General features: G+C 61.0%; 2 protein-coding genes across 4 annotated transcripts; both read left to right on the top strand.

Moving 5' to 3' along the window:
- Positions 1-325: 325 nt before the first annotated feature.
- FBXL16 (F-box and leucine rich repeat protein 16) lies at positions 326-14,798 on the top strand. Of its 2 annotated transcripts, XM_040590372.1 has the most exons (6): positions 326-777; positions 9,608-10,318; positions 11,117-11,625; positions 11,938-12,022; positions 12,430-12,493; positions 12,792-14,798. In XM_040590372.1, the coding sequence occupies exons 2-6, from the start codon at positions 9,623-9,625 to the stop codon at positions 12,938-12,940; spliced, it is 1,503 nt and encodes a 500-aa protein (XP_040446306.1). In that variant the 5' UTR covers positions 326-777; positions 9,608-9,622; the 3' UTR covers positions 12,941-14,798. The 2 variants fall into 2 exon arrangements, with proteins under 2 accessions (XP_040446306.1, XP_040446307.1); XM_040590373.1 differs by lacking the exon at positions 11,938-12,022 and having other exon boundaries at positions 12,792-12,908.
- A 196-nt stretch (positions 14,799-14,994) lies between these two features.
- On the top strand, positions 14,995-22,050 carry WDR24 (WD repeat domain 24). 2 transcript variants are annotated; one of them, XM_040590352.1, is made up of 11 exons: positions 14,995-15,077; positions 15,604-16,579; positions 16,905-17,082; positions 17,585-18,260; positions 18,579-18,694; positions 19,779-19,900; positions 20,142-20,246; positions 20,345-20,682; positions 21,135-21,319; positions 21,478-21,632; positions 21,762-22,049. In XM_040590352.1, the coding sequence occupies exons 2-11, from the start codon at positions 16,099-16,101 to the stop codon at positions 21,773-21,775; spliced, it is 2,370 nt and encodes a 789-aa protein (XP_040446286.1). In that variant the 5' UTR covers positions 14,995-15,077; positions 15,604-16,098; the 3' UTR covers positions 21,776-22,049. The 2 variants fall into 2 exon arrangements, with proteins under 2 accessions (XP_040446286.1, XP_040446285.1); XM_040590351.1 differs by having other exon boundaries at positions 21,478-22,050.
- Positions 22,051-22,063: the final 13 nt, after the last annotated feature.

Genomic DNA, 22,063 nt, shown 5'->3' with positions numbered 1-22,063 from the left:
ATCAACTGTCCCTGCTGCACCCCAGAGGCTGCAGCCGGGCCTGGGCCGGCTGCCGGGGCGAGAGGGGTCTGCACCAGGATCTCCAGCCTGCCAGCATCCTGGTGGGGAGAGAGCCAGAGCAAGCATCTGTCTGTCCATCCAGCCTTCCATCCACCCCTCCTTCCCTCCATCCATCCTTCCCTCCTTCTTCCCTCCATCCCTGCCTCCCTCCCCCATCCTTCCACCCCTGCTTTCACCCACCCACCCACCCCTCTCTCCCCCAGCCTGCACACCCAGCTGCCAGCCCAGCCCTGCCCGCCCACCCCCCCCCACCCACCCCCCGCCATCTCCCCCTCCAGGTCCGTGTCCTGCACCCTCACCTCGAGCTCCCGGGACCGGTGGCGATGCCATCCCGCCACCCTCCATTACCGCTACCGGCGGCCCTGTCTCTTTAACAGCCTCCGCTGCTGACACGCGTGTGCGTGTGTGCAAACGCGCGTGTGCGTGTGCGAGCAGCTCCCAGCTCCCCGGGCTGGCTGGCAGGAGGGACCCCCCCTTCTCCATCCCCCCCCCCGGATCCGGATCCGGCCCCATTCACCCCCCCCCCCCCCCATCTCCCCGCTTATTTTTCCTGTTGTTTAGCGGGGTTGGGGCGGGGGCCGGGCAGGATCCGGCCCCTTTTCCAACGGAGGATTTTTTGGGGGGTTTCTCCCGGTTTTCTTCCCGGTGTTTTTTTCCCTGCAACCAAGAGAGGACGGGGACAAGGCATGGCATGAGCTTCGGAAGACGGTGCTGGAGGTAAGAGCCGCTCGGGAAAAAACCCTTTACAACACAAAGCCGGTGCCCGTTGTACCGGTGCCCGTTGCACCGGCACCGGAGCTGCAACCACCTCCCGCCGCATCCCGCATCATGGAGCCGTGTTATATAACGACAGCGGAGCCGGCTCGGCCCCGGGGCTCCCGGTCCGGTTGCGGCCCCCGCCCCCGCCCCCCCCCCCCCCCCCCCCCCCCCCCCCCCCGCCTCGGACTCCTGGTAGTTTAACCGAGGATGGTGGTCGGTGTGAACCCCGCCGTGATGCTGCCCCCCGCCTGCCTTCTTTCGGGGGGGATGTTGGGGGGGGTAAGGTGCTGCCCCCCCCCCCCGCATAGCCGGGCATCACTGGGTGGGTAACGGCAAGGAGGAGGAGGGGGCGGGTGGGTACCGCGGGATGAAGGGATGCTTTGGGATGGGGATATAGGCAGACATTGCTGTGGGGACAGGGTCACCCAGGTGTGGGGTTGCTGCTTGGCCCCCCAGTCCCATGCTGCCAGCCTCCAAACTGCCTCTTGTCCTCCCTGATGGCAACATGGGACCATTGGCACCCCCAACACCCCAGCACCTCAGTGGGACTTCCCTTGCATGCAGGGTGACAGAGGCCAGGGGCAGGGGGGCCAGGGGCAGCCAGCCCCCCATCCTGGGGCCCTTGGGATGGAGGAAGGGGAAGGCCCTGGCTGGGATGGGGCCAAGGGGGCTGAGAGCCACAGCAGGGTCCTGCAGAGCCCAGCATGGGGCCAGGGAGCCTCCAGCATCCCAGAAGGGGGGGCACCAGGCTGGGGGCAGGTTGTTTTGGTGGGACAGGGGATGGGCAGAGGGGTCCATGTGCGAGGTTGGCTGGGGCCAAGGGCTGAGTGAGCAGGCTGAGCCCCATGGAAGGGCTGGGGCAGGTGGGACCAGGCATGGATGGGGGAAACTGAGGCACGGGGTTGTGGCAGCAACCAGGCAGAGACTCCCATGACCTCAGCCGGGTGGAGGTCCAGTCGTGCCATGGAGCTGGCGCGTGGCTCTGGCTCTCAGACATCCGCCGGCAGTGGTGGGATGTGGCAGTGCTTGGGCAGTGAAGGCCGGAGTGTGACAGTCCCTGCAGCAGGGGTGCACCTGGAAGAGGTCCTGCTCCATGAACACCCTCTGCCCAAGGTACAGGGGGTCTCAGGTCCTCTCTGCAGCACCCAGGGGGGGTCCTGGCATGCAGCAGGGTGGGAGCAGCGGGCGCAGAGCATGCTGTGCTGTACTGGCATCTGCCCTGCTCTGAAAGCTGGGTGCTGATTTCACTCTGGCTACCAGGAAGAGGGAGGGAGGTGGCTTTGGAGTGGGGAGGACTCACTCAAGCATCCATTTTTAATGAGCTAGATATCTATTTTTCCCCGAGCTGGCTTCCCCCACATCGATCCCTTTGCCATCCGCCGGGCCTGCTCTCCTCCCTGTGCCAGTGGCTCCACAGCAGTGAGGAGCAGTGGGACAAGCATCCCAGCACTGGCAACCTCCCACCTTCCCAAATCCTGCTCCTGGGTATGCAGGGACACTTGCTTGGGCTGGGGCGGCACATGCAGGAAGGTGGGAAGGGGAAAAGGGTCCCCTTGTCCCCTCCGGTGGGGTCACCTCCATGTTGACCATCCCATGGGGATGTGGCCATGCTCCAGCCAGGAGAAGGGTGGCTGGAGTGGGAGCACTTTGAGTTCGGGAGCTGAATCCTGCCTTCACACTCTGCAGATTTAAGCTATGCATGGCTCAGACCAGCAGCTCTACGGCAAAGCTGCATCGCCCTGCCTGTACCTCAGTTTTCCCATCTCCAAGCCATGGCCCTTGCTCCCCTTTAGTGCCTGGGCAGACAGAGCAGCACCCAGAGAGGGGAAAGGGGACCCAGGAGGTGAGTGGGTGCCGATGGTGTGGGAGGGAGCAGGATGGGGTGCGCAGGCGAGCGGGGCTCCTTCAGCAGCCACCCCCGCCCAACCTAAGCCCACCTGCCTCAGGGATTGGTGATGTTTGCCAGGTGCTTCAGGGCCAGCAGCACAGAGGAGAGGGCTGGGGCTGAAGGAGAGAGTGTTTGGGGAGGGGTAAGGTCAGCAGAAGCTGTTTCTCCAGTGTTTCTACCTGCTGGAGCTGTGTGTGACCTGTGCCCAGCTCTTGGCTGGTCAAAGTGGGGGGCTGCAGTGGGAGCAGGATCAGGCCAGTACCTTTGCTTCCAGGATAAATCTAATGGCTTTTTGGAGCCTGTGTCGGCATTTAGCATCCACTGCAGCGAGGAGTCTCATGGCTGAATGTTGCCCACCTGCCCCAGTGTCCCATGAGCCTGGTGCCGATGGTCTCTGCGCTGGGCAGGTGTTCTCACACCTCGCCCCAACCCTGGCTCCTGACCGGACCCCTGAGCCCAGGGGTGAAGGGGCATCGCTGCGTGCGTGGCTGTTGACATGTCTTGAGGGACGAAGGTGTTTGAAGAAGAGGCTTCTTCAGAGGTACCCGAGGAGCACATCCATGTCCTGGGGTCATGGGGCTTGGGGGCAGCCATGGGCCACACTCCCCTGGCTCCTCTGTCCTCATGGTATCTTGCATTTTTGTTCACCCTTTTGTGGGCCCAAGAGTGGGCAAAAGGGCTGTAACATGCTGGGTACTGTCTGGGCTTGCAGCAAGGGGACACCAGGCCAGGCAGGAGCTGGCATAAGAGGAGCTGTTCCCTCTTCCCCTCACCTTGGTCGAGGAGAGCAGGGCAAAGCTTAACCAAAGCATAACTGTCCTCCCACGGTGATGAGAGCTGGGACCTCCAGAGGAGGCTGGAGGAGATGGGCCCAGGGTAGCACGTTGAGGTCCAGTTCTGCTCTGGTCTGTGTATCCCATGCTTCTCTTGGGTGGGGGGGTTCCTCCCAAGGGGATGTGGGGCTGACTGGAACATGGAGGGAGGTCGGGGCTTGATGTCTTTGGGAGATTTGTGTCTTAGCAGAGAAGACAAATGCTGCTGCAGGAAGGGCTTGCGGCAGCTGGAGGGGCCCCTGCTGCCTGTTGCAAGGAAATTTTGCTTGACCAGGCCCAGGGGGCTTGAGCTCTGCCTCGTCCTCCCTACAACTTCACCGTGCTGAGGGCTGAGGAGGGCAGGAGCTGCCCCTCCCAGTGCTCCTGGACATGAGCTGTTCTCTCAGCTAAGCAGAAAGTGGTGGGAATCTGAGCAGAGCTTGGCTTTGGCACCTCAGCTGCATTTCCCTGGCTCCCTGCGCATAAGGCTGTCCTGCAGAGCCCAGCCCCAGGTCTTGCTACTAGGAAGGGCTGTGGGACCTGGGGAGGAGCAGGACTGGAGAGTCCCTATTGTCGTGGCTCTGCTGCCTGACCCTGAGCTGCCTGAGACCCAGCCAGCCTGGCACTGAGAGTGGCAGCCAGCAGGGGTGGGACTCAAATCAGTTGTTTTCCCAGCCCCTTCTGAGCCTCTTTGTCCACTGCAAGGTGGGATGAGCTCCTTGGCATCGTTGGGAGCCAACAAGGGAGCAGAAAAGCTGTTCTCAGCCCTCCAGTTTCCCAAGGAGCTCTCAGGGTAATCTCAGTAAGGAGTTTCCCAGCTCCCATCACACAAAGGGCAGGTCTCGTGGGCCAGGCGGAGCGGTGATGCCCGTCCTCACCACAGGTTCCTGGCTTGCACAGCGAGGGAATAGGTAGCAGTGAGTGTGGAGCTGTGCTCTGAGCCTCTCTCCCAGCTGACTTGTGTGAGTGCTGAGCCCAGGAGCACAGATCCGCCTGTGCACACACACACACACACAGAGGTACAGCTTCTTCCTACCCAAACACACCTGCTACTCCTCCATCTCCAGGAGATTTTGTGGCTCCTGCAGGGCCTTCTGTGGCTCCTTGGCATTGCTGGGGTGATCCAAGCCCTCCAAGAGGACCCAGCCTTAGTGGCTGGTGTTTGTGCACTCACTGCTTACAACACAGGCCTGTTGTAAGTCTGACCTGATGGGATCAGAGCAGGAGGCAGCTTGCACACCACTGAGCACTGCCAGGGAAGGCAATCTTTGTAGTGGGATGTCTTTATTACTACCATGTGCTTTGGTCGACAGGTTCAGCCCCCCAGAACAAGGGCCTGCCTGGTATTGCAGCTGGTTGGGGATGTTTTATAGACCTGAGGGAGTCCAGGGAGCTGCTCCCCTCAGGAGTGCTGGACAAAAGCCTTGGCTGTGTGTTCTGCCACAGCACTATGTCTCGGGTGTGTTTTCTCCGCCTGTAGAGCAACTTGATTTGCTGCATTAGTAAAAATAGATGGGCTAATGAATTCAGCTGATGCAACCCTCTGTGTGTGTGTGCGCGTGCATGCGCTTATCTCTGTTTGTGTGTGTATGTATGCATCTATACATGCAGCTGAATACCAAGGCTTGTGTAAGGTGCATCCACCAGCTCCTGGGGCTCTGATGAGGTGGTTGTGTGTGTTTATGTGTGTCTGTGTGCATATATAGATCTGTGTGTGTGTGTGTGTGTGCAGGAAGCCGTGAGCGATGGCTGCTTGCTTGCTGTCACAGAAGCAGTGGCTCTACAGAAATAATTTTGCAGGAGCCTTGGATTCTGGCAGGGCAAGGACAGGGCTTCATGACAGACTGGAAGGGCAGGAGGGGGGACTTGCAAGGACCTGGTGGGGCAATATCAGGATCTCACAGGGACCTGGCCGGGCAACAGCAGATCCTCACAGGGACCTGGCAGGGCAATAGTAGGATCTCACAGGGACCTGACAGGGCAGTAGAAGATCCTCACAGGGACCTGGTGGTACAGTAGAAGGCTCTCTTACAAGGACCTGGCGGGGCAACAGTGGATCCTCACGGGGGGCTGCTGAGGCAGGGGGTCCCGCAGGGACCTTATAGGGTGACGCGGCCCCGAGGAGCGCGGGGCGGGGCCGTTGTCCGCGGTGCTGAACGGGGCCGTTGTCCGCGGTGCTGAACGGGGCCGCTGTCCGCGGTGCTGAACGGCCCTACTCGGCCACCTGGGCCGGCGGCCTGGTGGGTCCCATGGCTGGCCAGTCCCGGGCTTCCAGTGGCCCCCGAGCCCGGCTGACCCAGAGCTCTCGGTAGGCTGCAAGCCCGGCTGGTCCAGAGCTCGCCCTCGAGCCTGGCCACAGCAGGATGACTGTCTGATCCGGCAGGTCTCCACAGCCTGGGATCTCCCAGTGAACACCTATACAGGGGTGGCACTAACAGGGTGACTGATCATCCTTCCCATCTCTTGAGGCCCTCATCCCTCTTCACTACCACATGCAGATGGTAAACTCTCCAACAGCTTCAGCAAACTCTATCTTCCTGGCAGCTTTCAACCTATTCTTCCCAGCATCTTCATCATCTGTGTAATGTTTGTAGTGATAGGCTCTTAGACCCCCTTCTTTCTTCTCTCTTCCTGCGTCAAATCCGCCCCTCACCACTGCATCATCGCCCATTGTGGATGACAAAACCCTCATGAATGGAGTGACTTCTGTAACAATGACATTTCCTGTGAAATGTGCACCCTGGAGCGAATTTAGGAGACTAAAAGACTTTGCCCTTTGCTTTCGTCAGGTTTCCTCCCACTGTGGATTGGGAGCTGGCACTCCACTGCTGGCAGATGCTTCATCCGTGAGCTGTGGCCTGCGAGAGAAGAGAGGGGTGTTATGGGGGGGTTGCAAAGCTGGGCTCTTCCTGTGAGATCCCAGAGTAAAAATGGTTGTACCAAGTGCTCAGCTCTCCTGATGATGTTGTGTGGTTGGCCCAGTCATGCAATCTGTGAACAATGAGATGATGTGGAGAGGAGGAAAGGCCAGATCTCTGCTCTCCTGCTGTTTTTGGGGTGACCAAAAAGCTGCTCGTGGAGCTGCTGGAACACCAGAGGAGCTCTCTGACACTTCCAAGGCAGATGGATTCACGTTTCCCTGTCCCTCCACTGTCTCAGTGGGTTGGAAGGAGGGCCTGAGGTGTGGGCTGAGCATCCCAGCATACAGCAGCTCTGATCTCTGCAGGATGTGGCACTTCTACTTCGTACATCAGAGCAAAGTGGCCTCAGCCTCGGGGTGCAGAAACCTGGGGGGCTGCTTGGCTGCAGGCAGGAGCTTTCCTGCAGCAGGGAAGGGCAGATCCCAGTGCTGCCCTATGGTGACAGAGATGGAGGAGAGAGCAGCTATTGGACCCAACTCCCTCCCCAGTCTGTGCCCCCAGATCACCTTCTCCAGGCTGGAGTCCTCTCCCCAAGCACAGTCATGCTCCTTTTGGGGTGGTAGGAACCCCCAGATCCTTGCCTGCCCATTTCCCTGGAAAGATGTGGTCATGTACAGCCAGACTGCCTGCCCGGCCCCCCACCGCTGCTGCCTGGAGACTGCCTGTGCCCAGAAGGCCTGAATCTCTGGCTGTCTTTCTATTTGAAGTGACTTCCTAGCTCATTCATGGTTCAGGATTTCTGTGAGCCAGACAGGCAGCCTCAGTGCCTGGGGCAGGGGGGTTCTGGCTCAGCTTTCCAAGGCAGGACTGGGAAAGCTGCTGAATCCACTCAGCCCCCCCTGAGCTCGGCCTCGGGGACCAGTCGAGGTCTGAGCTGGTGGTAACTGTTGCCAACACCTCCTGCTGGCTGCATTTCAGTCCGGCGAGCTGTCAGCATCTGTTTCCTCCCGTGACTGTCCCCTTGGGCTCCCGAGGCCCTGGGCTGCCCCTCTGCCACCACCTGCCCTCTCCCTGGGGGACAACCAGTGTGCCGAATGGCTCTGGCTGTGGGCTCCGTGCTGGAGCGACAGCCTTTCTGTGCCGCCTGGTAATTAGCTGTTTGGATTGGTGCTGTATGGCTGTGTTAGACACCCTGATGCATATTCTGTTTGCTTCCCTAATTGCTGCCAAGCACTGAGCCACTGGTTTAAGTTTCTGCCTTCTTTCCCCTCATCTTCTCCTGCTCTTGAGTGAATTTAACACATGTCCAAGCATCGGAGGCCCAGCTCCTCTGTCGGGCAGCATGAGCGGAGGCAGCAGAGGCTGCATCCGAGCAGGGAGTGGCGCCAGACTGTCTGCACAGGGCCGGGCTCATCCCCAGAGGCTGGGCTGTCTGTCGTGGTGCTGCTGCCACAGGGCCAGGCTGTCTGCAGGCACCTCTGGCCACTGCTGCTCACACCACAGGAGAGGCTTCAGCATCTCCCGCTAGCCCCATCCTGTGGCTTTGCTGTGCTGGGGAGGGTGTCCCCAGGAGATGCTACATGCCATGCATCCCATGGGGTTTTCTAGATTCGCAGCTGTTTGCACTCCTGGGCTCTTCCACGGCACATTTTGGGTGGCCACTCCTCTCTCTGGCTGCTCCAGGAGGGCTGGATGAGGTCGGGGATGCTGTGAGGGTGAAAGTGATGGGCTGGGGGCAATGAGGGATCTAGGCTGCTCCACACTTGGCAGGCATTCCCCCCAGACTGCAAGGAGCGTCCTTAGAGCCCACAGACCTGGGCCATGAGCATCACCAGCCAGAATGCTCCTCCCCTGGTGCTCCTCCCTCAGGGCCTGGCCATCTCTATCCCAAATCAAGCAGTTAAAGTAATTCCCTCATATTTATCTTGGGTCTGGGGGGAGCTGGCAATGGAGAGGGTCCTCAGGTCCCATCAGCCACCACCAGATGGACACGCCAGCCATTCCTTGGGGCTCGAGGACCAAGTCTCTGTCCCCTGGTCCCTGGGCTGGAAGCTGCTTTCCAAGGCTTCTTGCTGTGTCCCCGGGGGCTGCCAGGAGCCCAACACCCTCCAGCCTCAGACCCGGTTCTTTGGCAGGGTTTGGCATGGCCTTGGCAAACAGGGTGCAGGCAGAACAGGCAGTGCCCTGGCAGGGCCCAGTGCCAGGCACTGGCTAGGGTGAGGGGGGGGAGCTGAGCCCCCATCAATTATTCACTTCCATATTTATAGAGGGAAATGTAATGAATAATGGATGGTGGGGTGCGGCGGGGCTGTTGGGAAGCCAGCCTTGCTGCCACTGCAATATTTATTGGCCTGGTTTGCTGGGGTGCCGCCCGGCTGCCGCGAGGCTCAGCGAGGCTCAGCCAGGCTCCCAGCTGGCATGGGCTCACCGCCGAGCACCTGGCTGGCTCTGCTCCGCCGCTGCCACCTCCTCTCCCCTCCACTAAAATGATCAGAGTGGAGCACCTCTCCTGCAAGGAAGCTGAGAGAGCTGGGGCTGTTCAGCTTGGAGAAGGCTCCAGTGAGACCTTACAGCAGCCTGCCAGTGCCTAGACTTGTTAGTAGGGTCCACAGCAACAAGGACAGGGGACAATGGTTTTAAGCTAAAAGAAGATTGATTCCGACTAGATAAAATGAAGAAACATTTTAGGCAGAGGGTGGTGAGACACTGGCACAGGCTGCCCAGGGAGGTGGTGGATGCCCCGTCCCTGGACACATTCAGGGTAAGGCTGGACGGGGCTCTGGGCAGCCTGATCCAGTGGAAGGTGTCTCTCTTGCTGCAGGGGGGCTGGATGAGATGGCCTTTGATGGTCCCTTCCAACCCAACCCTTCTGTGATGCTGTGATCCTGATCCATCTCCCGTTGGTGGCTGGATCCTGGGCTCAGAGAGGGATGTGAACATCTGGGGACAAATCTCCATCCATCCCCCATCACCAGGGACACCAGGGCCATGCAGCTCCTTGGAGGACCCTGCTCTGTGCCCTGGGCATGTCCTCTCTGTGGCTGTGCCCAGCAGCCCTGCACCACCCCATCCCCTGTGCCACACTGCTCCCTGCACAGGGACCCCCAGAGTATCCCTCCCTGCTAGTGCCATGACACCCCCCAGCCCTGCCCACCCTCCCTGCCCATCCTCCCTGTCACTCTCCCTGCTGGACCAGCAGCCCCTCAGCCCTCACCCCTGTGTTGCAGAGAGACCTGTGGAAGATGTCGAACCCGAGAAACGGCGACACCAAGCCCCCATGTTTGCCCCGCAATGGACTGGTGAAGATCCCCACACAACCCAACGGCCTCGGCTCTGCCAGCATCACCAAAGGCACCCCTGCCGTGAAAAACCGCCTGTGCCAGCCTTCCTCCGTGCCTGCCATCCTCAGCCCGGCCTTAGCCCACCGCAGCGACCTGCCCATCCCCAGCCTGGCCTCCCCACTCTCCTTGGCCGCTCTGGCCAGCGTCTCCTCCCCTCCCAGTGCTTCCTTGGTGGGACTGAACACGAGCGAAGGCTCGGAGCAGCCCTCACCAGAACGGCTGCCCGGCTCACCCTCGGAAAGGCAGCTGGCAGTGGACGAGAAGATCCTTAACCGCTTGTTCTGGTACTTTTCGGCTTGCGAGAAGTGTGTGCTGGCACAGGTGTGCAAGGCATGGCGGCGGGTGCTCTACCAACCCAAGTTCTGGGTGGGCTTGACACCCGTCCTGCACACCAAAGAGCTCTACAATGTCCTGCCTGGTGGCGAGAAGGAGTTTGTCAGCCTGCAGGGCTTCGCTGTCCGTGGCTTTGATGGCTTCTGCCTCGTGGGTGTCTCTGACCTGGACATTTGTGAGTTCATTGACAACTACCCTCTCTCCAAGAAGGGGGTCAAGTCCATGAGCCTTAAGAGGTCGACCATCACAGATGCAGGGTTGGAGGTAGGTGGCCCCAGTGAGGTGACTGGCGTGACTAAGACATGGCAATGGCAGCTCCTTCCCAGTGGCCCTGGGGACACACGCACAGGCAGAGCTTTCACCAGCCGCAGGCAAGGAGGAGGCAGTCAGCATGGCCATCCCACGGGTGCAGGCAGCATCGGGAGCCCCTGCCTGTGGTCTGGGTGGTGGGGTGGGCTGCAGCCTGCGCTGCCCTCCCAGGCAGGGGGGCAGGATGTTGTCGGGGCAGGGGGTTCACCCCTGCTGCCTGCTGGTGCTGCCGGGAAGGCAAAGCCAGGCAAAGTGGCCGTGCCACTGGGCGGGGGATGTTGTGGTGGGTCACGAGCACTCAGGGGATGGGGACTCCCTGCTCGGTTGGCTGCTACCCAGCAAGGGGGTTCACCTGGGCAGGGGGTTGTGGGTCAGACAGAGATGGGCAACTGCACAGGGCCAGGCAAGGACCCCACCTAGGTCCCCAGCTGCTCCATGGCCATATTTACCTGAGCAGTGCCTGTGCTGGGAGTGGGCATTAATCCTGCCCCCACCAACAGCACCAGGTACAGAACAGGGGCTATGGCCAGGGGTCCCTACCTGTCCGCTCTCATTCCTCACTGATGCTGGCGTGTCCTAGAGCAGTGTGCTGCTGCAGTGCCCGGGGAGTCCCAGAGACATGGCTGGACCCAGGCAAGACTGGGACAGTGAGAAGAGCCCCAGGGGGCTCAGCGTGAGCCAGGGAAGGGGGTGTGGGGATGTGCAGGGTGGGCAGCAGTGCCCACCATGCCCTGACCCCTTGCCCCTTGGCAGGTGATGCTGGAGCAGATGCAAGGAGTGGTACGGCTGGAGCTGTCAGGCTGCAACGACTTCACAGAGGCCGGGCTGTGGTCCAGCCTCAATGCCCGCATCACGGCGCTGAGTGTCAGCGACTGCATCAACGTGGCCGACGATGCCATCGCCGCCATCTCGCAGCTTCTGCCCAACCTCACCGAGCTCAACCTGCAAGCCTACCACGTGACAGACACGGCGCTCGCCTACTTCACTGCCAAGCAAGGCTACACCACCCACACCCTCCGCCTCAACTCCTGCTGGGAGATCACCAACCACGGCGTGGTCAACATGGTCCACAGCCTGCCCAACCTGAGCGTCCTCAGCCTCTCGGGCTGCTCCAAGGTGACAGATGATGGCGTGGAGCTGGTGGCTGAGAACCTGCGGAAGCTGCGCAGCCTTGACCTCTCCTGGTGCCCTCGCATCACTGACATGGCCCTGGAGTACATTGCCTGTGACCTGCACAAGCTGGAGGAGCTGGTGCTTGACAGGTACAGGGCTGCGCCAAGCCGTGCTGTGCCATGCCATGCCATGCTGAGCCATACTGTACCATGTTAAGCCATGCTGAGGCATGCCATGGCATGCTAAGCTATGCTAAGCCATGCCACATCATGCTGAGCCATGCCATGCCATGCCATACCATGCTGAGCCATGCCGCACCATGCCGCACCATGCCATGCCATGTCATGCCATGCCATGCTGAGCTGCGCTGGAAGCAGTGGGCGCAGCAGGGGGGCAATGGTGTGAGGACACCCATGGGTGCCCTGCTCCTGGCCAGCCCTGACACCCTGTGTCCCTGGCAGGTGCGTGCGGATCACCGACACTGGCCTCAGCTACCTGTCTACCATGTCGTCCCTGCGGAGCCTCTACCTGCGCTGGTGCTGCCAGGTAGGTGGGGGAACACCACCGTGCCCATCCCGGCTGGCATGGCAGGGATGGATGGCAGAGTGGCTGGCATGGGGATGGGCCATGAGCTCAGGGTGGGCACCCCAGGCTGGCCAGAGCCCCCACAACTTGGTGCTGGAAAGTGGGGTGCTTCTGCAAGTTCAGCAGGACTCAGCCTTGGCACTCTCCCCCTGCCCCAGCACCCTTCCCCTGTATCTTGCACCCTGCCCCAGCACACTGCCCAGCACCCTGCCCCTGCACCCAGCATCCTGCTCCAGCATCCTGCACCCTGCTCAGGCTCCCTGCCCAGGCACCCTGCCCCAGCGATGCTGAGCCCCCAGTGCCGCGGTGGCTGGCCCCCATGGAACCCCTCCTTGTCTCTCCCGCTCCCACTCCATTTTCTTTTCCAGGTGCAGGATTTTGGCCTGAAGCACCTCCTGAGCATGGGCAGCCTGCGCCTCCTCTCGCTGGCCGGTGAGACCCCAACCTTGCTCCCCCGGGACTGGGGTGGCCGGGTCCCCACGGGGCTGGGGAGAGACCAGATGTGGGGACAGGGACAGCTGAGGGGACAAGCAGCATCTCCCAAGCCAGCATGGCATGGCTCCCACATCCCCCTTAGCCGCCTGGGCACCTGCGCCCAGCCCAGCTCCCCATGGATGAGTCCACAGCCAGGCTCTTTGGGTGCTGGGGTTTTTGGGGTGTTGGTGTTTTGGGTGCTGTTTTTTTGGGGTGCTGGTGTCTTGGGGTGACGGTGCACCCTGTCCACTTGCAGGCTGTCCCTTGCTGACCACCACGGGGCTGTCAGGGCTGGTGCAGCTGCAGGAGCTGGAGGAGCTGGAGCTCACCAACTGCCCCGGGGCCACCCCGGAGCTCTTCAAGTACTTCTCCCAGCACCTCCCGTGCTGCATGGTCATCGAGTAGTGCCGGACCTGGCTGCCCCACTCCCATGCCCACCCTGCTGTCACCCCATCTGACATCGCCCACCCCATTTCTTTCCGTCTGCTGGGGGATGCAAAAGACGCCATCGATTACAACCGACCCTGGACACCCACCACATCGAGGCCCCCAAGGGATGCGGGGCACCGAGGGGAGATGGGGGATGGCGTTACCCCTCACTGGAGCCCCCCTGGGTACCCTGTAAATTCCCCCCACGCTGGCACCATCGCCTATCCTCCTCCTGGTGTCTTGCCAATCCCTTCCGGACAGATGAATGGACATCATGGAAATCCAAAGTGGGAAGGCGATGGCAGTGTGACCCCCCTGGGCTGCATCCTGCTCCCCCCACCCCAGTGCCAAGCAGGCGTGCAGCCCTGCCGCCAAGGATGCTCCTAGGGACCAAAGGATGCTCCCAGGGATAGGCGAGAGGAGGATGCTTATTTTTGGCACCCATGGGTGGTGGCACAGGCTGGATGGGTCCCCTTGCCACCCCCACAGGGGGTCATCAAGCCACCCCCCTGTGCTGTGTGTCCCCCCTGAGCCCCAGCCCTGCCCTTGGGGTGCCCAGCGCTTTCTCCTGGTGAATAGGATGTTTTTCTCTGCCCTCCCGCCCGCCGTCCTCGCATGCTCGCTTGCTTCAGTCTCGTGGTACGGCAGGCCCTGGGGTACCCAGGGGGGATGGTGACAAGTGACAGCCTCCATTTGGCCCCTCTATATGGTTTTGTCCTGGCCAGATCCTGCCCCAGGAGCCAGGATATCCTGGCAAGCATCCTCCCTCGCCCTGGGGACCCCGCTGCACCCCTGTTTGCGTGGGGTCGGTGGGGCAATGCCAACGCCGAGGAGTGACCCATCTGGCTGGGGACCGGGGCCAGGTCTGAGCTGCTGCGGGGACACCAGCAGCACAGAGCAAAGGTGTGAGGTGGCACTTAGGACATGCTGCCATTGCCACCACTCTTCCAGCTGGAAAGCCATCGCCCCAACACCAGTGGCAAGCACGGGGCCAGGGGGAACCCTGGGCCAAGCTGGGCATGGGGCTGAGGTGCCCGCAGGGACCCGGTGCGGGAGGTGACAGGGTGGCTGTCCCCAGGGCATGGCCCACTGCCACACCAGCTGCCTGCACCACCCTGGGAGTGGGCACGGATGTGGGCATGGACACAGGCATGGACACGGACATGGACATGGACACGCTTTCGGTTTGTTTTGCCTTTGTACCGGCCGGGAAGGAACTGCTGCACCAACCGCCACCTCCGCTCCCTCCTTTGTCCAAAATGCCACTTTCTGGCCCCAAAATGGTGCTAGGACCTTTGTGGCCCTGGGAGTGGGTTTGGGGTGTGCCAGGAGCCACCGGGACAGGGTGGCACCACCAGGGCATGGAGCACGCTGGCACAGTGGCAGCCAGGGTGGGGGGGGTGCCTGGGGGACACGGGGGCCAGGGGCCAGGGCCAGGCCAGGCAGTGGCACATGGAGAGTCCCCCACCCCTGCAGATGACGGCAGCAGTTGGGGGGGGGGCATCAGCCCTGAGCACCCTCACGGTCCCATGTCACATAGGCAGTCCCAGGGCTGGGGTGTCCCCATGCCCCACACTGCACCCCCCCATGGCCGTGTGCCCCCATAGCCCCAAGGGCACCCCAACAGTCCCCAGGGCACTCCCATACACCCCAGGGCACCCCCGCTCCCCTGCACACCCATCCCCCAGTGGAGCCCTGTACCTCCCTGTACGGCCACCCCCATGTAGCCCTACAACCCAGTGCAGCCCCACGCTCTAGGGCACCCCTAAACTCCCCAAGCAGCCCCACACCTCAGCGCACCCCCATATCCCCCCAGTGCATCCCTGCACCCCCAGTGCATCCCATCTCCCCTGCTGCACCCCCAGCGCACCCCATTTCCCCACCCCAATGCACCCCATTTCCCCCCAGGCACCCCCACCCCAACGCACCCCAGGTCTCCCCCGACACCCCCATTTCCCGCCCGCCGCGCCGCACCCGTCCGCTCCGCGCCGGGGGCGGGGCCTCACTCGGGGGCGGGGCCTCACCGGAAGGGGGCGGGGCGCCACGGGCGTTTCCGGGGCGGCCGGCGGGGCCTGCTCGGCCCGAGCTGCCGGCTGGGCTGCACTGGCAACGGGTACGGCACCGGCACGGGGGCCGCGCAGGCGGAGGGCCTGGCCGGCAGCGGCTGGGGGCCCTGAGGAGGCCTGAGGGGCGGGAAGGGGGCCCGGAGGGGCGGGAGGGGGCCCAGAGGAGGCCCTAAGGGGCGGGAGGGGTCTCTGGAGGGCGGAAGGGGGTCTTGAGGGGCAGGAGAGGGCCCTGGGGAGGCTCTGAGGGGCCCTGAGGAGCCCTGAGGAGGGGTCAGCGTGGGGTGTGAGGGAGCTGGGGGCCTGGCGAGGGAAGGGGCACAGGGGCTGGCAGGGGGCAGTGCCGGGGCTGGGCCTGCTTTCGGGGAGATGGCCTGTGGGTGGCCTCAGAGCTCAGACACCTGTGATCCCTAGGCAGCCTTGCTGGCCCCAGTCCCCCCACCCCCCCACCGAGCAGCAGTGTCCTGGCCTGCTCCTGTGCCTGACCGGGGCGGGGGCGGTGGGTGTGTGTCTGTGTGTGTGCTGGCCCCCATCTGCTGGAGAAGCAGGGTGAGCCCCTGCCTGTGGTGCTTGCAGGGTCTGGGTCGCAGACAGTGCCCCGCGGGGATGACTGCGGCCTCGTCTCACCCACCTCTGGCTGGAGGTGCTGCTCGCCTCGCTCTTCGTCACTGTAGCTGAGCTCCTGAAGTGCCCACAGCAGCCGCTCCCATCAGCGAGCATTGCAGGGAGTTGAACTGAGGAGGGAACAAGGAACCCAGAAAAAGTTTTCAAGATCTCACTGAGCAGAAGTTTCAGAAGGCAGCAGGAGGAGAAGCCCAGTGTGCAGCTTTATCTCTCTTCCTGGAGGTAGCAAGCGGGCTACAGCCTCTCACCTCCACAGCCCATTGATGTGGCCACAAAAAGCTGCAGTTGAAGCCACCTGGGCCTGCCAGCAGCTGTGGGAGGTGAGCCTGTCCCTTCCCAGCTCTGGCTGAGGTGGAGCAGGGTGGCTGTGCACGTGTGAATGCAGCAGGTGGGGACACAAGCCTCCGAGCCTGCTCCTGGAGAGGGGAGTGCGCCCCAAGGTCAGCCATGGAGAAAATGGCCAGGGTCACCACTGCCCTGGGGGGCAATGCCCTCACGGGCCGGACCATGTTCTGTCACCTGGATGCCCCCGCCAATGCCATCAGTGTGTGCCGCGATGCTGCCCAGGTGGTGGTGGCTGGCCGCAACATCTTCAAGATCTACTCCATCGAGGAGGACCAGTTTGTGGAGAAGCTGAACCTCCGTGTTGGCCGCAAACCCTCCTTGAACTTCAGCTGTGCGGACGTGGTGTGGCACCAGATGGACGAGAACCTGCTGGCCACCGCAGCCACCAACGGTGTGGTTGTCACCTGGAACCTGGGGAAGCCATCCCGCAACAAGCAGGACCAGCTTTTCACCGAGCACAAACGCACTGTCAATAAGGTCTGCTTCCATCCCACTGAAGTCTACATGCTCCTTAGCGGCTCCCAGGATGGCTACATGAAATGCTTCGACCTGCGCAAGAAGGACTCTGTCAGCACCTTTTCTGGTACGAGCACAGGCTGTTGCTTTCCCCCTTACCCTGGTGAGAGACAGAGGTTGGGGGCTTTGCCCTTTCCCCATGCCCAGGAGGAGGGTTTGCTCAGGGCACAATGTCTGGAGCAGGCAGGGAGGGACCTGAGAGGTATTTTGGTGCAGTTTTTTTTTTTTTACTGCTCAGCAGTGGGCCAGGTCTGCACAGGAGATGGAGGGTGGCTGCATCACTCCCTGCTTCCCCTTTTCTCTGGGCTGGGGACCCCCATGGCTCTTCCAGTGGGGTTTTTAGCTTTGCTGGAGCTCTGTCCCACCAGATCTCCACTTTTGCCCCTGCTCAGGCCAGTCGGAGAGTGTGCGTGATGTCCAGTTCAGCATCCGGGACTACTTCACCTTTGCTGCCACCTTTGAGAACGGGAACGTGCAGCTGTGGGACATCCGCCGGCCGGACCGCTACGAGAGGATGTTCACGGCCCACAATGGGCCCGTGTTCTGCTGCGACTGGCACCCAGAAGACAGGTGTGTGTGGGGTCGGACCCTGCCAGCCACCTGGCCTCGGCAGAGGTGGGGCAGGCTCTAAAAACAGGTTTGGGACGTCTTTGGAGGGGATCAGGGTCTCTGATACCCTGGCCCCTTGTGTCAGGGGCTAGGCTGTTGCTGGAAGATGGGAGCAATTACTGCTTTGAGGGTCTGGGGGGTGTTGGGGTGTTTTGGTTTTGTTTTTTCCTCTGCTGTCCCTGGCAAGTGGAAACCAGGGGTAGGGGGAACTGCTCTGGCTGGGAGCCCTTCAGATGAGTGTGGCTCTAAAGATGCAGGGCCTTAAGTGGGGGTGGGAAGGAGGGGTGTTGCCCGACCTGGTTATGGAAGAGCAGAGGTGTTAGGGTAGCTGCCTCCCCTTGGCATGGACGTGGTCACGTCTGTGTTGTCACTGTTTCTGTGCTGAGGTGGAAAAGGAGAGGTGAACGGGCATGGATCCTGGCCCAAGTTGGCTTCTTACAGTCTTTCTCCATCCTCCTACCAGGGGCTGGCTGGCAACAGGCGGCCGGGATAAGATGGTGAAGGTGTGGGACATGAACACCACACGGGCAAAGGAGATCTATTGCGTGCAGACCATCGCCTCAGTGGCCCGGGTGAAGTGGCGCCCAGAATGCAAGCACCACATCGCCACCTGCTCCATGATGGTGGATCACAATATCTACGTCTGGGACGTGCGGCGTCCCTTCATCCCCTCTGCCATGTTCGAGGAGCACAAGGATGTCACCACGGGCATTGTGTGGCGTCACCTCCATGATCCTTATTTCCTCCTGTCAGGCTCTAAGGACAGTACCCTCTACCAGCACATCTTCAAGGATGCCAGCCAGCCCATCGACCGGGCCAACCCAGAGGGGCTGTGCTACAGCCTCTATGGAGACCTGGCCTTTGCTGCCAAAGAGAGCCTCATCTCCTCCGACTCCAACCGCAAGCCCTACATCGGGGACCGGCGTCACCCCATCTTCTTCAAGCGTAAGCTGGACCCCACGGAGCAGTTCGAATACATCTCCTCTTCCAGCGCCCTCAGCGTCTTTGAGACGGACATGGAGAGCGGCAGCATGGACTGGTTTGTGCACACAGCCAAGCAGTATGCGCTGGCCGGCAGGCCTCTGGCCGAGCTCTGTGACCACAACGCCAAGGTGGCCAAGGGCTTGGACCGCAACCAGGTGAGACCTGGACTGGAGACTCTCAGCACAGACCTAGGCTGGTGCTGAGGTTGAAAGGTGCTGTCAGGATGAGGCCCGCCACCTGAGCTGGATGGCAGCTCTTTAGCTGGATGTGGCCTCTGGCTGTCCCCAGAAGGTGCACCTCTGCCTGGCACCAAACTGATAGCACTGTTGCCTACAACAAGCACAGATCATTGCCCAGAGAGCCTGCCCAGCTCTCTAGATCAGTCAATGATGGGAGTTTGCAGTCAGGCATGTGGCTGCATGGGGCCTGGTTTTTAGCCTGATGAGGTCTGACCACAGCTGTCTCACACACAGGTGGCTCAGACGTGGACGATGCTGCGAATCATCTATTCCAGCCTTGGCACTGTGTCATCCGCCAACCTCAACCACAGCATGGGGAAAGGCAGTGCTACTCTCCCGCTCATGAACAGGTAAGAGGTGTCAGAGCCACAGTGAGCAACATGACACCTGAGCTGGCTCCATGAGTGGGAGAGTGGAGACAGCTCCTCGGCTGGGCTGGCGTCACAGGGTGGGAGCAGGGACAGCTCTCCTCCAGCCTCAGGCCACACTGGTTTGCAGGCTGGCATCGTTTGGACACAGCCATTTTCCATGTGGCTGTGAGAAGCGAGTGGCCAGCCTGGCCTTGAGCTGGGCAGCCTTGTATGCTGTGTGCTTCCCTTCTTGAAACAAAATTTGAAGCCATGGTGGGGTGTGGGGCACATACCGACTTCGCAGTTCTCTTAATGAGTGACTGTAACTGAGGGCTGGGGATGGTGAACCTCTTATCTTGCTGCTGATGTGGAGAGCTTGTCCTCTGCCTTTCAAAGGGAGAGGACAGCCTGGCTCTTCAAGTGGCTTGCTGGCTTGGAGAGCCCTATCTTGGGCTGATGAAGCAGGAAAACTTGTTTTTCCTATTCTCAATGACATATAAAAGTGAGGGGTGAGGACTCCAAATGAGCTGTCAGACCTTGCAGGGCTGGGTTCCCAGGGTGAATAAGAAATCCTCAAAGAACATCAAAGGAAACCCTCTCCTGGACCAAGCTCTGCATCCAGACAGGTTGCTGTCTGTCACTGACTTAAAAACCACAGGCAGCAAGCTGAAGAGCTCGGCTCTGCTTCAAACCCATTCCTGTCCTTTCTCAGTGAAACCTGAGAGCAGTGATACATAACAAACAGCAAGGCACCTTGTAGTGAGGTAGCTCCTGTTTACCTGCCTTTGAGGTGAAGGTAAATATTAAGAGATGGAGTCAAGAGCCTGCACTCAGCTCTGAAGTCCTTTAGGAAGACCTTTGTGGGCACCTTTGCGGTGCATGCACAGAGACACCAAGCTTGGAGAAAGGGCTGTGTTAACAATGGCACTGTAACTTTAAGTTAACAAAGCAGGGACAGCTGATTTCTGTACTCTGAGCAAAATCACCACATCTTGTGTTTCACCATTCAAATTGCAGCTGGACACTTATATTCAGGCTGTTTCCTGGCTAGAATGGAAGCTGTGACTATTGGTTTCTTTCTCAGCTTTAACTTGAAGGACATCCCCTCTGGGCTGGGCAGCGAGTCGAGACTGGACCGCAGCAAAGGAGAAAACCGCACAGAAAACATCCTCATGGATTCCTCCTCCACCTTGATCAACAACGAGGGTAATGTTTCTGGGGTGGGCACAGTCCCAGTCCTACAGCTCTTCCCTCCTCAGCTGTAGATGGCCAGCCCCAGGGTGCAGGGCAGTTTACCTCCGTGACCCCCGCAGTGGTGGCTGTAAGTGCCAGGAATGTGACTGCACTGGGGAGCTGAGCAGTCTGGCTGGGGCAGGATATGGGGGATCCAAATCCAACCTTGTGCCTGAGGTAGGATGAGCTGATTTCTCTCTCCTGGGGCACACAGACAACGAGGAGACGGAGGGCAGCGATGTCCCTGCAGACTACCTGCTGGGAGATGTGGAAGCAGATGAGGATGACTTGTATATGATGGACCATGAGAACCCACACGGTGAGTCCACAGCTGGTGTTGGGAGGTGTTGCCTGTCCCAGACACGTAGCTGGATTTTCTCCTGGCCTTCCCTACTCGTTCCTGATCTCTCCTCACAGCTGAGGAGCAGGAATACAGCCTTCCCCAGGAAGCCTTTCCCCTGCGCCATGAAATTGTGGACAACCCGTCGGCCTTGGACCACCTGCAAGACAAGGCTGACTCCCCTCACGTCAGCGGCAACGAGGCCGAGACAGTGTCACTGACACCAGTGGAGTCCTTCTCCCTCATCTCCATCTCCCATTCGCTCTATGAGAACCGCCTGCCCACCGACTTCTTCAATCCTATCGTGCGGGACACGCTTCTCTTCTACGCTGAGCAGGGAGATGTGCAGACGGCCGTGTCTGTCCTCATCGTGCTGGGGGACCGCATCCGCAAGGAGATTGATGAGCAGACCCAGGTGGGCCCCGGGAAGCCCCTTCCTGGCTGTGTAGGAGCTGAACCCTCCCTTCAGGGCTGCTGCAGCAGCCCCATGAGATGCAGTAGGACACCTAGGTGGGACTCAGGGGTGATGGGAGGGATCCCAGCTGTTCTCTGGGCACCTCCCATCTCCAGCCCCTGCCAGGCTGCCTCTAACCCTGGGTGGGCAGCTCCAGGACCCTGGTACCCAGCTGGCTGCCCTACCACTAGCCCTGGCAGGGCCTCGCAGTGGTGTCTGCAGGGCCAGGGTGGGGAAGTGGCCTTGGGCTGTTGATTTGGGGAAGGATACCTCCTCCCCAGCCCCACAGAGCACTTCCCCTCCTGCAGGGATCTTGCCTTTGGGATGCGGAGCTGGGATCTTGGGGGGCGGGGGGGGTGAGGTGGGGGGGTTGGGGAGTATGTCAAGGCTCAGCTGTCTGTGGCTATCCCCAGGAGCACTGGTACACGTCCTACATTGACCTGCTGCAGCGCTTCCAGCTCTGGAACATCTCCAATGAGGTGATCAAGCTGAGCACATGCCGTGCTATCAACTGCCTCAACCAGGCTTCCACCACCCTGCACATCAACTGCAGCAACTGCAAGCGGCCCATGAGCAACAGGGGCTGGATCTGTGACAGGTGAGTGCAACACTGCAGGCAGGGGGGTAGGGGGCCACACTCTGGTCACCAAGGGGAGTCCCAAAGGGGCTGCAGGAGCAGGAGGGTGCCGTGGTTACCCCTCATTTCCCCCCCGAGGGCTCCCCCTTCCCATGCTCACCCCCTTCTTTCTGATGCAGGTGCCGGCAGTGTGCCAGCATGTGTGCTGTCTGTCACCACGTGGTGAAGGGGCTCTTTGTCTGGTGCCAGGGCTGCAGCCACGGTGGCCACCTCCAGCACATCATGAAGTGGCTGGAGACCAGCTCCCACTGCCCTGCTGGCTGTGGCCACCTCTGTGAGTACACCTGAGCCCCTTGCTAGGGGAGAGGGGGGAGAGGCGGAGCAGGCAGCGGTGGGCAGGGCCTCCTGCCTGATTACTGCTCTGCCCCCACCTCCCTCCCTGTATTTATTTTTGTGTAAATAGGGCCCTGCAAGTGACCCCCGCCCCCCATTTGCCTCTTTTGTACTGGATTAAAACAAAACATGAGCTGAACTGGGTCACGCCTCTTCTCTTTGGTGAACCTGGCGGCGGCGGCCCACGGGTGATCTGCTCCGGCCCCGCTCCCCAGCCGGGGGTCGCTTCCCTGCAACATCCCGGCAGGCTCTGGGCACCACTTTTTAAGCCGCGGCCCCTTTAAGCCGCGGCCGTGCAGGGATCCGTAGCGGCGCGGCCAGCCAATGGCAGAGCCCCGCGTCAGCGCGGGCCGCGGTGCCTGTCGGGAAGCG

This window comes from Falco naumanni, chromosome 4 (genome assembly GCF_017639655.2).
Source record: "Falco naumanni isolate bFalNau1 chromosome 4, bFalNau1.pat, whole genome shotgun sequence".
Taxonomy (NCBI): Eukaryota; Metazoa; Chordata; class Aves; order Falconiformes; family Falconidae; genus Falco; species Falco naumanni.
This window is presented reverse-complemented; position numbering and strand designations above follow the sequence as displayed.